We start from the raw sequence: 12,764 nt of genomic DNA, 5'->3' as shown, positions 1-12,764 counted from the left end.
CCTTTGATCACCCTGGAGCTCATCACTGGCTGAATCTTTGACATTCTTTGACCCATTTGAATGGTGGTTTTCTGTTTTCTTCCATGTCTTTCTGGTTTTGGTTGCCATTTTAAAGCATTTGAGATCATTTTTAGCTGAGCAGCCAATCTCCCACACTTCTTTATGTTTTCCCCTCTCCAATCAACTTTTAAATCAAAGTATACTGTTCTTCTGAACAATGTCTAAAATGATCCACTTTACTCAGAGAGAGATGCACAACAACCAGCATGTACAACATTTGCTGTCTTCCTCCTTAAAATAGGGGCCACCTATAAGGGTGTAATAAGGGTCACAGAAATAAAAATGCAGACACCACTACTTTTTTTGAACAGCCTAAAATTCCTTTTTCTTCACTTTCTGTAAAGTAATAAATTTGATAAATTTTTCTTCATGTTCTGATTTGGAATGGAATGTGTAGTGTTCCCAATGCATTTGCATGTATGGAAATAAAAGCTATTATAAGGATTTTGAGCTTTATTCACTTTTTAAAAACACACTGCTATTACTGCTATAATTTTATTACAGAACTGATATAAACATTAATGTCATCGCACAGTGTCTCAAAAGCAGACAACCATTATTTTATTTTTTAGAAATAAATCTGATTTTCACCTGCATACGGAACCAGGAGAACTTGTTGGCAGGAAGATCTAAAGCCAACTGCAACATCTGATACTGCAACACAGGGGGAACCTCTTCCCCTATCCCTGTCGCTGACACAATGCCTGGAAATTAAAAAAAAAAGTTACATTTTACTCTCCGTCTCTCTACATACATACATCTCTCACAATGTTCTGTGTTTTTCTCGTGTCTTCCACGTCTTATGTGCTGTGAGGATGTCATCACTGTGCATTTGTAGTAGTTGCATGACACTAAAGTGACAGTAAAGTGATCAGAATGGATTTAATTAATAATTTGTCTAGTAGGAGAAAAAATACGCATCGATTTTCTGTGGGTTTTGGGCTCTCATGGAATGAGCGAACAAAGAGACAGCTGGCGTGCAGCACTTCTGGACACGAACAGAAGATAAACAGACCGGCAAGGAGAAACTGGATGTTCCATTATTTTCAGCGAGAGGCTGACGGGAAAATTCCATCTGCTGTGGCAAATGGAAATTGTTTTGTCTTTAATGAAGAGAAAACACAGACAGCAAGAAACTGATTATTTAAGTGCAGAGAGTTACCTGGTTTTAAATATGTAGGAACTTTTTAAGCTGCCATCAGAGCCAGGGTTTCCTGTTTTAATATAAAGCTGTGCAAATTGTTTCAATGAAATAAACTATTGTTTGTGTTGGTATCATTAAAAAATGATAGCACTTCAAAAAACAAACATACAACCATCGGGAAAGTTCTTTGTCTGATGTCCGCCCAAAGTTTTGAGCATACATACAACTTTCCGACAGACCCATCAAACATCAGTTGTTGAGGAACACATTTAATGAATGAGGAAAGGATTTGAACATGACAAAAATGGATATAAATGGATGAGATATTTATGATTTCTTTTTTATTTGTGACAAAATCTGATATTTTATGAGAAAGGGCGCTCCGACGAATATAATACACAACGTGTATGTCCATTTTAGGTTTGTTTGATTTTTGTGCAAATGATGGCATCTCATAAAACCTCACTCTGTACAGATCTGAAATCATTATATGCAGTGCTGCTATTTAGCGGCTATCTCATCTGTGAACCTTTACACTAATTCATATAAAATCTCAACTATTGTCATAAGTTGGTGGCATTGTCTGTCTAAACTCGAATGCAGCTGACTAATCTCATACAAGGACAGTCAATCAATATAAATGCGTGTCAGTACGCTTTTGCTTTTATGCTCATATTTCGGAAGAAGGTAAATTAACCAATTACATTTACCGTTCCAAAGTTTCTGGGTGGAATAATGCTGTTGCTTGCTTCAACTGGCTGACTCGCTGTTCTCTATGATCGTCTCACACACAGAAAGCAGGCTGACCTGAAGATTGACAGTTCTGTGTACTGAACCACTGTGTGTGTACTGTACGGTTAAGTGTGTGTGTGTGTGTGTGTGTGTGTGTGTGTGTGTGTGGAGCATTACCTTTTAAGAGTTTGCTGAAGTCAAATTTGCACTGGCTCACCAGATGGGGGACGACCTTCTGGTAAAGAGAGATGACCTGGAGAATAAGAGCTTTCAGAAAGATGACTTCAGTTGAATCAGCAGCTGCTCAAAAAAAGGAGAAAAAGAAAGAAAAAAAAGTAGTTCAGTGATATTTTTACAGTACTGCCTACAGTTTAAAGAAAAGCTTATGGCTACAGTGCTGGAAATTTGTAGCCACATGGGTTCATATATTAATCTCTACTCTGTATTTTATTTGTTATGAAGACTACAAATCATATGCCCTGGGTTCATTTCCTTAAGGAAGTGCAACTTTATGACATGTTCATGACATCTGTATTTTATTTTATTGTTAAGTTCTAACCCTAGTCCAGAAACTAAAGCTCTCCACACTGAAATATCATGAATCGGGAAAGAAAAGGAAAAAAATCATCATGAACACGATAAAGTGACACAAAGTAAAAGTTTAAAGTTCCCTGAGCCTGAACACCAGACAGCACCCAAACCCTATACGGTAGGGCTGAAACGATTAATCGAGTAATTTGAATAATTTGATTACAAAAAATGTTTGACGCAAATTCTTTGCCTCGAAGCTTCGTTTAAAGCTGTAGTACATACGCCAGGGCATTACGCCAGTAAAGTTCCCACAAAAAACTGAGAAGAAGACCGTAGAGCATGCCCATAACTAATGTAAGCGCTAATCAATGAAGCAGGAAATGGTACAAGTTTACAAAGCCGCATGCTGAGTAAAATAAAGCCGTTTAAGAGAATGGGTCTGCGCTGATCATCTGAAACGGACTTATTATGCATTTAAAGTGAAGTATTGTGTTTATACAACCCTTGGCAAAAATTATGGAATCACCGGCCTCGAAGGATGTTCATTCAGTTGTTTAATTTTGTAGAAAAAAAGCAGATCACAGACATGACACAAAACTAAAGTAATTTCAAATGGCAACTTTCTGGCTTTAAGAAACACTATAAGAAATCAGGAAAAATAATTGTGGCAGTCAGTAACGGTTACTTTTTTAGACGAAGCAGAGGGAAAAAAAATATGGACTCACTCAATTCTGAGGAATAAATTATAGAATCACCCTGTAAATTTTCATCCCCAAAACTAACACCTGCATCAAATCAGATCTGCTCATTAGTCTGCATCTAAAAAGGAGTGATCACACCTTGGAGGGCTGTTGCACCAAGTGGACTGACATGAATCATGGCTCCAACACGAGAGATGTCAATTGAAACAAAGGAGAGGATTATCAAACTCTTAAAAGAGGGTAAATCATCACGCAATGTTGCAAAAGATGTTGGTTGTTCACAGTCAGCTGTGTCTAAACTCTGGACCAAATACAAACAACATGGGAAGGTTGTTAAAGGCAAACATACTGGTAGACCAAGGAAGACATCAAAGCGTCAAGACAGAAAACTTAAAGCAATATGTCTCAAAAATCGAAAATGCACAACAAAACAAATGAGGAACAAATGGAAGGAAACTGGAGTCAATGTCTGTGACCGAACTGTAAGAAACCGCCTAAAGGAAATGGCATTTACATACAGAAAAGCTAAACGAAAGCCATCATTAACACCAAAACAGAAAAAACCAAGGTTACAATGGGCTAAGGAAAAGCAATCGTGGACTGTGGATGACTGGATGAAAGTCATATTCAGTGATGAATCGTGAATCTGCATTGGGCAAGGTGATGATGCTGGAACTTTTGTTTGGTGCCGTTCCAATGAGATTTATAAAGATGACTGCCTGAAGAGAACATGTAAATTTCCACAGTCATTGATGATATGGGGCTGCATGTCAGGTAAAGGCACCGGGGAGATGGCTGTCATTACATCATCAATAAATGCACAACTTTACGTTGATATTTTGGACACTTTTCTTATCCCATCAATTGAAAGGGTGTTTGGGGATGATGAAATCATTTTTCAAGATGATAATGCATCTTGCCATAGAGCAAAAACTGTGAAAATATTCCTTGCAAAAAGACACATAGGGTCAATGTCATGGCCTGCAAATAGTCCGGATCTTAATCCAATTGAAAATCTTTGGTGGAAGTTGAAGAAAATGGTCCATGACAAGGCTCCAACCTGCAAAGCTGATCTGGCAACAGCAATCAGAGAAAGTTGGAGCCAGATTGACGAAGAGTACTGTTTGTCACTCATTAAGTCCATGCCTCAGAGACTGCAAGCTGTTATAAAAGCCAGAGGTGGTGCAACAAAATACTAGTGATGTGTTGGAGTGTTCTTTTGTTTTTCATGATTCCATAATTTTTCCTCAGAATTGAGTGATTCCATATTTTTTCCCTCTGCTTGGTCTAAAAAAGTAACCGTTACAATTGTGAGATAATAAGTCAGAATTGCGAGATATTTACCACACCAAAAAAATATGGAATCACTCAATTCTGAGGAAAAAATTATGGAATCATGAAAAACAAAAGAACGCTCCAACACATCACTAGTATTTTGTTGCACCACCTCTGGCTTTTATAACAGCTTGCAGTCTCTGAGGCATTGACTTTGTTTCAATTGACATCTCTCGTGTTGGAGCCATGATTCATGTCAGTTCACTTGGTGCAACAGCTCTCCAAGGTGTGATCACTCCTTTTTAGATGCAGACTAATGAGCAGATCTGATTTGATGCAGATCTGCATGTTAGTTTTGGGGATGAAAATTAACAGGGTGATTCCATAATTTATTCCTCAGAATTGAGTGAGTCCATATTTTTTTTCCCTCTGCTTGGTCTAAAAAAGTAACCATTACTGACTGCCACAATTTTTTTTCTTGATTTCTTATAGTGTTTCTTAAATCCAGATAGTTGCCATTTGAAATGACTTTAGTTTTGTGTCATGTCTGTGATCTGCTTTTTTCTACAAAATTAAACAACTGAATGAACATCCTCCGAGGCCGGTGATTCCATAATTTTTGCCAGGGGTTGTATATTTTTTAAAAAACATGGGTTGCTCCACTTGCTGCTCTCCACTTCCATAAACGAAGCAAAAGGACGCGCACTTTAAATGAATCATGTTTAACTATTCCAAAAAAAAAAAAAAAAAAAAAAAAAAAAAAAAGCCTATATTCAGATTTGATGAGTTTTTAAATCAACAGGCTGTTGAGTTAATTTATCAGTGGAGCTGTTGTGGAAACGTTGCACTCCACAGCCGTTTTTTTTTTTTCCCCAAAGGCTTTGTTATTTGCCAAGCCTCCACAGAAAACAAGGAATTTGATTTCGGTTTGAGCTGCCATCTGTACGGCATGTAGAAATATACACTAAAACACTGGCTAAATCACAGTAATAAAAAGTGCAAATGAAATGTGCAATAAGAAAAAAAAAAGAATGTCTTGTCTACAGACTGAAAATTTCACAGACCGCCTGGGCTTATGGTTTGGCAAAGCTCCAAAAGTCCTAACAATGTGAAAAAATAAATAAATACCCAGGAAAACAGAACGAGAGGGTACATCCTAAATTAGAATTCTGCATGATGGCACATCGACATTGTGCCATTGCTTAGGGAGAGCACTGCCACTACTGATATTGTTCAAAAATACAAAAGTACTTTTTAACCGATTACTCAATTAATCGAAAGAACACTCGATTCCAAAAATATTCGATAGCTGCAGCCCTACTAAACACATAGCAGGGCAGTGCCTCGCTGAGGACTGACCACTGGGGCACAAACCAGAAGGAACTCCCAGGCGTTGCCGTGCCCCCACACACCCACATTTGAGATCCCTGCACCTCGGGAAAAAGGGGGAAGCATGCAACGATTCCAGCCACAAAGGAAGTGGCCAACAAGCCCCAGAGGGATGCCCCTGACAACCCTGCATCCCACTATAGTACACAACCAACCCCAGACCCCTCCCCCAGACTCAGCATACTAGCACGCCCACTGAACGACACTCGTCAAGAGCGCACACCCACACCATGAGGCACTGTCCAGGAGGATGTGCCAGAGAACCACAAACCCCAAGGATATGCTCAAGGATCCTCGTTTGGGACCCGGGTGCCCCCAACATCCAGGTCATGGGTAGGAATACAACTCCAGCTCCCACAGCCACAGAGCAGACCCTGAACCCCCACTGACAACCCTGTGTCCCCCTGAATATGTGTGTGGCATCATATTGTGTAATTCTTCCATGAGATCAGTGGATTACAAACACAGAAACACTGACATTAGTCCCATCACCATAGCAATGACTTAAAAAAAGTTCTTACCTTGCATTTCATTTTTATCCTCTGTCTCTTCATTTTTGGCCTTTTTTTCATCACCCTCTGTCATTTCCATCTTTGTAAGATGCTGCCACTTTGCAACTATGTGTGTCATATCAGGTAAAATCTAAAACAGAATATAAGAAGTGAAAAGTGGAAATCTTATTCAATTCAAAATGAAAAGTGTTCAGAATGTGACGTCAGAATCCATAACCTCGCTGGACTTACTTTGCTTACTGTCTCTCTGTACCGTTGTACGAAGTCGTCCATTGTGTTGCAGGTGTACACATGTGAGCTGTGCCACTCGGATTTCTCCGTGAGATATTCCAAATTCTTATTGGCTCTTTTCAAGATGAAACTCAACATGGAGAAAGTTGTGTGCAGCACAGCCACATTGGAAAACTGTCCGAGATAAGAGATATTCTGATAAGAAGACGCGGCCACGTACAGTATGACATTCACATGCCCATGCAAATGTTTACTCATGTTCACTTGCATTGAGGCCCTGTGTGAAGAAGGCTTTGTTACACACAGGAGGAAACGATATCACCATGATGATGGCGAGCAGGCGAGGCAGAGGGATGACCTCACGCCTTTGAAAGACTGTGGAAATCTCTGGTTGGGCCTCATAGATCTGAAATAAAAGAGTAAAGTTGTTATTAAAAGGTACAAATAGTGACGTCTGATGCAAACAAAGAAAAGAAATGAAAAACGTTACCTTTTTGAGTAACTTGACACTGTCCTGCCAGGCACTTCTAAGGCGTGGAGTGTACGAATGCTGCGTCTCCTTAAAGTATCGGGACAGAATGTCAGGGCTCGCTTTAAGCACATTCACCACCAACTCTGCTACCAGCTCGTCCTCTGAGGCGGATTTCAGCCCCACCAGGAACTGAAGCAGCACAATGTTCCCAAGTCTGGAGGGGGCGGAGGGGTATAATTAACCCTACAGTCACAGCATCGGTTACAAAATCAGAGGAAGGCAACCGTGCATCTATGTTATTTTACATCAAGTTAACAGACATTAGAAATTGTATCCAGTGATGCTTCCCGTTTGAGTCTCACTGTGTATTTAAGGCCTTGTGCTTGTGCATTTCACCGACGGAGTATGGTGCCAAATATGAAGCCATGCTACATAGAATCCAACACAGACAGTTCAAACACAAAGTCTGTGAGAAAGCACTGGTGACATATGTTGGTGCATTCACCCCACCAGAGGACTGCCACGTACTGCCGCATCTACAACATCAAAGAAAATGGGACCTGGATGTCAACCACCCAGACATACAGCCAGTGTCTCCCCAGCTCTTCAAAGTAACAATCTATTTAAGAAAATACTTGCTGACTGTATTGGAACTTTCTGGAGTTGAAGAAGACACTGATGGAATGACTGGAAACAATTTAGTGTTGAAAAGGTGTGGGACAAATTCATATATATATATATATATCTTCTCATATACAAGTGGCTGGGACTTTGTATCAACATGCAGTCTATATTAAAATTTTTGAATTTTTAACCCAGGGAATTCTCTTTGTTGGATGATCTTGGAGGGAGGCTGGAAGTCCATCTGGATCAGGGCGAGCTATGGGAAATCTCCTTCCTCAGTGACAGGTGTAGTGACATTCTATCATAGTCACCTAACTGTAGTGTATTCAACTATCCTATCATTGTCATGCATGTTTTGTCAATCTTATCATACTGTCCTTTTTGTATCGTTTTGTTAGAAAGGCTATAGCAGATGGTCACCTCACTGGCTCTGGTCCAGTTGAGGTTTCCTCCAATAACAAGTTTTCCTTACCACTGTGCTTGCAATCTGAATCACAGATCCCCAACCATGCTATTTGAGGACACTTGCCCTGCATGTTTTCATTGTGTAGCTGTTGTAAACTGATTTTAATTCTCTAAGACTGAATTAAAAACAGATTCTCAATGTTCAATTGTAAGGAATTCAGGGATTCCATCATCTACAGTCCATAATATAATCAGAAGATTCAGAGAATCTGGAGAATTTTTTACATGTAAGCGGCAAGGCTGAAAGCAACATTGAATGCACGTGACCTTCGATCCCTCAGGCGGCACTGCATTAAAAACCAACATCATTGTGTAAAGGACCTTACCGCAGGGGTTTAGGAACACTTCAGAAAGCCATTGTCAGTTAACACAGTTCGTCGCTACAACTACAAGTGCAAGTTAAAACTCTACCATGCAAGGGGAAAGCCATACATCAACAACATTCAGAAATGCCACTGCCTTCTCTGGGCCTGAGCTCATTTGAAATGGACAGATGCAAAGTGGAAAAGTATGCTGTGGTCTGATGAGTTCACATTTCAAATTGTTTTTGGAAATCATGGACGTTGTGTCCTCTGGACAAAAAACAAAACAAAAAAAAAACCATCCAGATTAAGCCAGCATCTGTGATGGTATGGGGGTGTGTCAGTACCCATGGCATGGGCAACTTACACATCTGTGATGGTACCATCAATACTGAAAGGTACATCCAGGTTTTGGAGCAACACATGCTGCCATCCAAGCAACGTCTTTTTCAGGGATGTCCCTGCTTATTTCAGCAAGACAATGCCAAGCCACATTCTGCATGTGTTACAACAGCGTGGCTTCGTAGTAAAAGAGTGCGAGTACTAGAATGGCCTGCCTGCATCCAGACCTGTTGCCCATTGAAAATGTGTGGCGCATTATGAAGCGCAAAATACGACAACGGAGACCGCTGACTGTTGAACAACTGAAGTCGTACATCAAGCAAGAATGGGAAAGAATTACACCTACAAAAGCTTCAACAATTAGTGTCCTGAGTTCTTAAATGCTTATTGAGTGTTGTTAGAAGCAAAGGTGATGTAACACAGTGGTAAACATACCACTGTCCCAGCTTTTTTTGAAACATGTTGCAGACATCCATTTCAAAATAAGCAAATATTTGCACAAAAACAATAAAGTTGATCAGTTTGAACATTAAATATCTTGTCTTTGTGGTGTATTCAATTGAATATAGGTTGAAGAGGATTTCCAAATCATTGTATTTTGTTTTTATTTACATTTTACACAATGTCCCAACTTCATAGGAACTGGGGTTGTAAATCCACAGCACTGTGTGGGGGCAGGTCTTTTGAAATGAAACATTTGCTGGATCTAGTTATTCTATTTGCACCTTTCAGAATTGGCTGGAAATTTGTTAAAGCAAAGCAAAATAAAATAAAACAAATAATTCAAGACTTGTAATGAATTTAGCTATTTTAAGAACCACAACCTGAGCCAATTAAATTTAATATACACACTTCATATTTCCTTAGTTTCTTATATTTCATGTTATTTGTTATATATTAGTCTTAAATAATGTTAAAAACAAATTGATATTGGATGGATTTAGTGTTTGCTACTGTGTTCAAAAATCTTCAGAGTAACAATCTGAGCCTCAGAGGTTGATCAGACACTTTAACACCGTGAGACAAAGTGCAAATGTAAACTAACATATAGAAACTTTAATCTGAGCCTTAATTTTTTTATACAATTTAAAAAAAAAATGTAGCTTGTACAATATGCAACTGTCAGTAAACCATTTTAGAAGTTTAATACACCTAAGAGTAAAATACTGCATGTAAAGTTCAACCATGTAGCATGAACACTTAAACAGTAATGATTTATGGAACGTTCCCTTTTGATTTTTAAGCAATATTCGTTTAGTCTGACATTTTTGGGAGCTTCCAAATTTAAGAAACTAATGAAGACACCATCTTAACATTTTGGACACTAATTGTTGGGTGCACTGACATTAATTATATGGAGTATGACGCAAACTCGACATGCTCAGTTGATATGACATGGAATGACCCGTTCCACACATTTCTTACCTTTCAGCTGTTCCAAAACTTATGTCATGAAAGCTGATACCATGCTTACGAGAGCAACACAGATCAAGAAGGAAACTGTGGACAAGTTCACGAACCACAGACAACCCAGCATCTTCACAGCCTTCAATCTAATAAATAAAAAAAAGGCATCAAGTGAGAAAGAAGCAGTACTGTATGAATATGTTCATGCAAAATAAGAAGGACATAACTCACTGTAGGATCTTCAGCATTCGCATCTACAATCCCATTCCACTTGTACAGTGATGCTATGTTGGCTAATACAGCAGGAGTGAAAAAACGCACTTTCTGCGTTTTACTAATGGCCTTGTTCCATACAACCTGAGCACAAAAAATAAATGAAAGAAAACTTCATTAGGTTTTCTGTAAAATGCACCAGACAAATTTTACTCCATTTGTGCCACAATAACCAACTTTTCAACAAGGTACTTTGGGTGTTATAATTAAACCAGCCTTCTCACTAAGTTTCTGAGTAGGAGGCTAATGGTTCACAGTAGAAGACTGAGCTCCACAGCTGGCCTCAGAGCAACCTGATGCAGCCAAATATTATATACATACAGTGAGGAAAATAAGTATTTGAACACCCTGCGATTTTTGAAGTTCTCCCACTTAGAAATCATGGAGAGGTCTGAAATTTTCATCTTAGGTCCATGTCCACTGTGAGAGACATAATCTAAAAAAAAAAAAATCCGGAATTCACAATGTATGATTTTGTAATAATTTATTTGTATGTTACTGCTGCAAATAAGTATTTGAACACCTACCAACCAGCAAGAATTCTGGCTCACACAGACCTGTTAATTTTTCTTTAAGAAGCCCTCTTATTCTGCACTCTTTACCTGTATTAATTGCACCTGTTTGAACTTGTTACCTGTATAAAAGACACCTGTTCACACACTCAATCAATCATGCTCAAACCTGTCCACCATAGCCAAGACCAAAGAGCTGTCTAAGGACACCAGGGACAAAACTGTAGACCTGCACAAGGCTGGGATGGACTACAGGACAACAGGCAAGCAGTTTGGTAGAAGACAACAACTGTTATGATTATTTATTAGAAAGTGGAAGAAACACAAGATGACTGTCAATCTCCCTTGGTCTGGGATTCCATGCAAGATCTCACTCTGTGGGGTAAGGATGATTCTGAGAAAGCTCAGAACTACAAAGGAGGACCTGGTCAATGACCTGAAGAGAGCTGGGACCACAGTCACAAAGATTACATTAGTAACACATGATGCTGTCATGGTTTAAAATCCTGCAGGGCAGCAAGGTCCCCCTGCTCAAGCCAGTCTTCCAGCATGACAATGACCCCAAACACACAGCCAGGGCAACTAAGGAGGGGCTCCGTAAGAAGCATTTCAAGGTCCTGGAGTGGCATGGCCAGTCTCCAGACCTGAACTCAATAGAAAATCTTTGGAGGGAGCTGAAACTCCAAACCTGAAAGATCCAGAGAAGATCTGTATGGAGGAGTGGACCAAAATCCCTGTTGCAGTGTGTGCAAACCTGGTGAAAAACTACAGGAAATGTTTGACCTCTGTAATTGCAAACAAAGGCTACTGTACCAAACATTAACAGTGATTTTCACAGGTGTTCAAATACTTATTTGCAGCAGTAACATACAAATAAATTATTAAAAAAATCATACATTGTGATTTCCGATTTTTTTTTTTTTAGATTATGTCTCTCACAGTGGACATGCACCTAAAATGAAAATTTCAGACCCCTCCATGATTTCTAAGTGGGAGAACTTGCAAAATCGTAAGGTGTTCAAATACTTATTTTCCTCACTGTATATATAAAAGATTTTTATGGCGTCGCATGAATGAGCAAATGCACGTTAAAGCCAAAGGGTTTAGGCTCCTGTTCTTCAGCCTAGACAAGCACATGCAGGACTCCAGCTCTGGTTCTGGTTACAGATTAATCCAAACATTACTACACTTTATTCTCATCTGTGACAGCTTTATTTTACTGAACATTTAAAGAAACTGTGAGATTTATGAAGTTTTACAAGGAATATTTTATTTAGAGCATTTGAAAAGCCATTAGAAGTTCAGTTAATGAGCCACTGTGCAAAATCAGTCCTTGACACCTCTTACTGAAAAGGTAGGTTTGGTGGGAGGGTTTTTTTTTTTCTTTAGAGTTGCAACATTTACTCAACATACTGTCCACAGTATTTGGTTTTTGTTATTGATTATCTCATGAAAAGCAGACATACTGCCACACGACAAAGGTATCTATTCATTTAAAGATCAAATCATATTCGACTTCCCCCATGAACGAAACACGTGCATGATTAAATGTTTGAAAACTGGTGACTTGCTATGTTGCTTTCTGCCACTGGAATCGCTCAGAGTGGTTTACACACAAGAATTATTATAATTACCCGAGGCCAACATATGGCCATCAGGGATTGCAAATACCTGGCGTCCGTCCGTCTGTCTGTGTGTGTACAGCACAAGTCCAGTTCTATTACTGGCACAGTCTTCAAATTCACAGGGAACATTCTTGGGACGCAGACCTTGGACAAGTTTGAAGATGGCT

The 12,764-nt window shown here is 39.3% G+C and overlaps 1 protein-coding gene across 1 annotated transcript in view; it reads right to left on the bottom strand.

Annotated features, from left to right (window-relative positions):
• urb1 (URB1 ribosome biogenesis homolog) overlaps positions 1-12,764 on the bottom strand; it is a 69,477-nt gene that overhangs the window by 45,483 nt on the left and 11,230 nt on the right. Inside the window, exons 7-14 of the mRNA XM_034166585.1 lie at positions 10,419-10,544; positions 10,206-10,333; positions 7,066-7,261; positions 6,844-6,981; positions 6,576-6,749; positions 6,354-6,474; positions 2,114-2,236; positions 652-764 (exon numbers count right to left, since the gene is read on the bottom strand). Of these exons, the coding sequence (XP_034022476.1) occupies positions 652-764; positions 2,114-2,236; positions 6,354-6,474; positions 6,576-6,749; positions 6,844-6,981; positions 7,066-7,261; positions 10,206-10,333; positions 10,419-10,544 (1,119 nt within the window). The remainder of the gene's footprint in view (positions 1-651; positions 765-2,113; positions 2,237-6,353; positions 6,475-6,575; positions 6,750-6,843; positions 6,982-7,065; positions 7,262-10,205; positions 10,334-10,418; positions 10,545-12,764) is intronic.

The sequence above is a fragment of the Thalassophryne amazonica genome, chromosome 3 (genome assembly GCF_902500255.1).
Source record: "Thalassophryne amazonica chromosome 3, fThaAma1.1, whole genome shotgun sequence".
Lineage (NCBI taxonomy): Eukaryota > Metazoa > Chordata > Actinopteri > Batrachoidiformes > Batrachoididae > Thalassophryne > Thalassophryne amazonica.
This window is presented reverse-complemented; position numbering and strand designations above follow the sequence as displayed.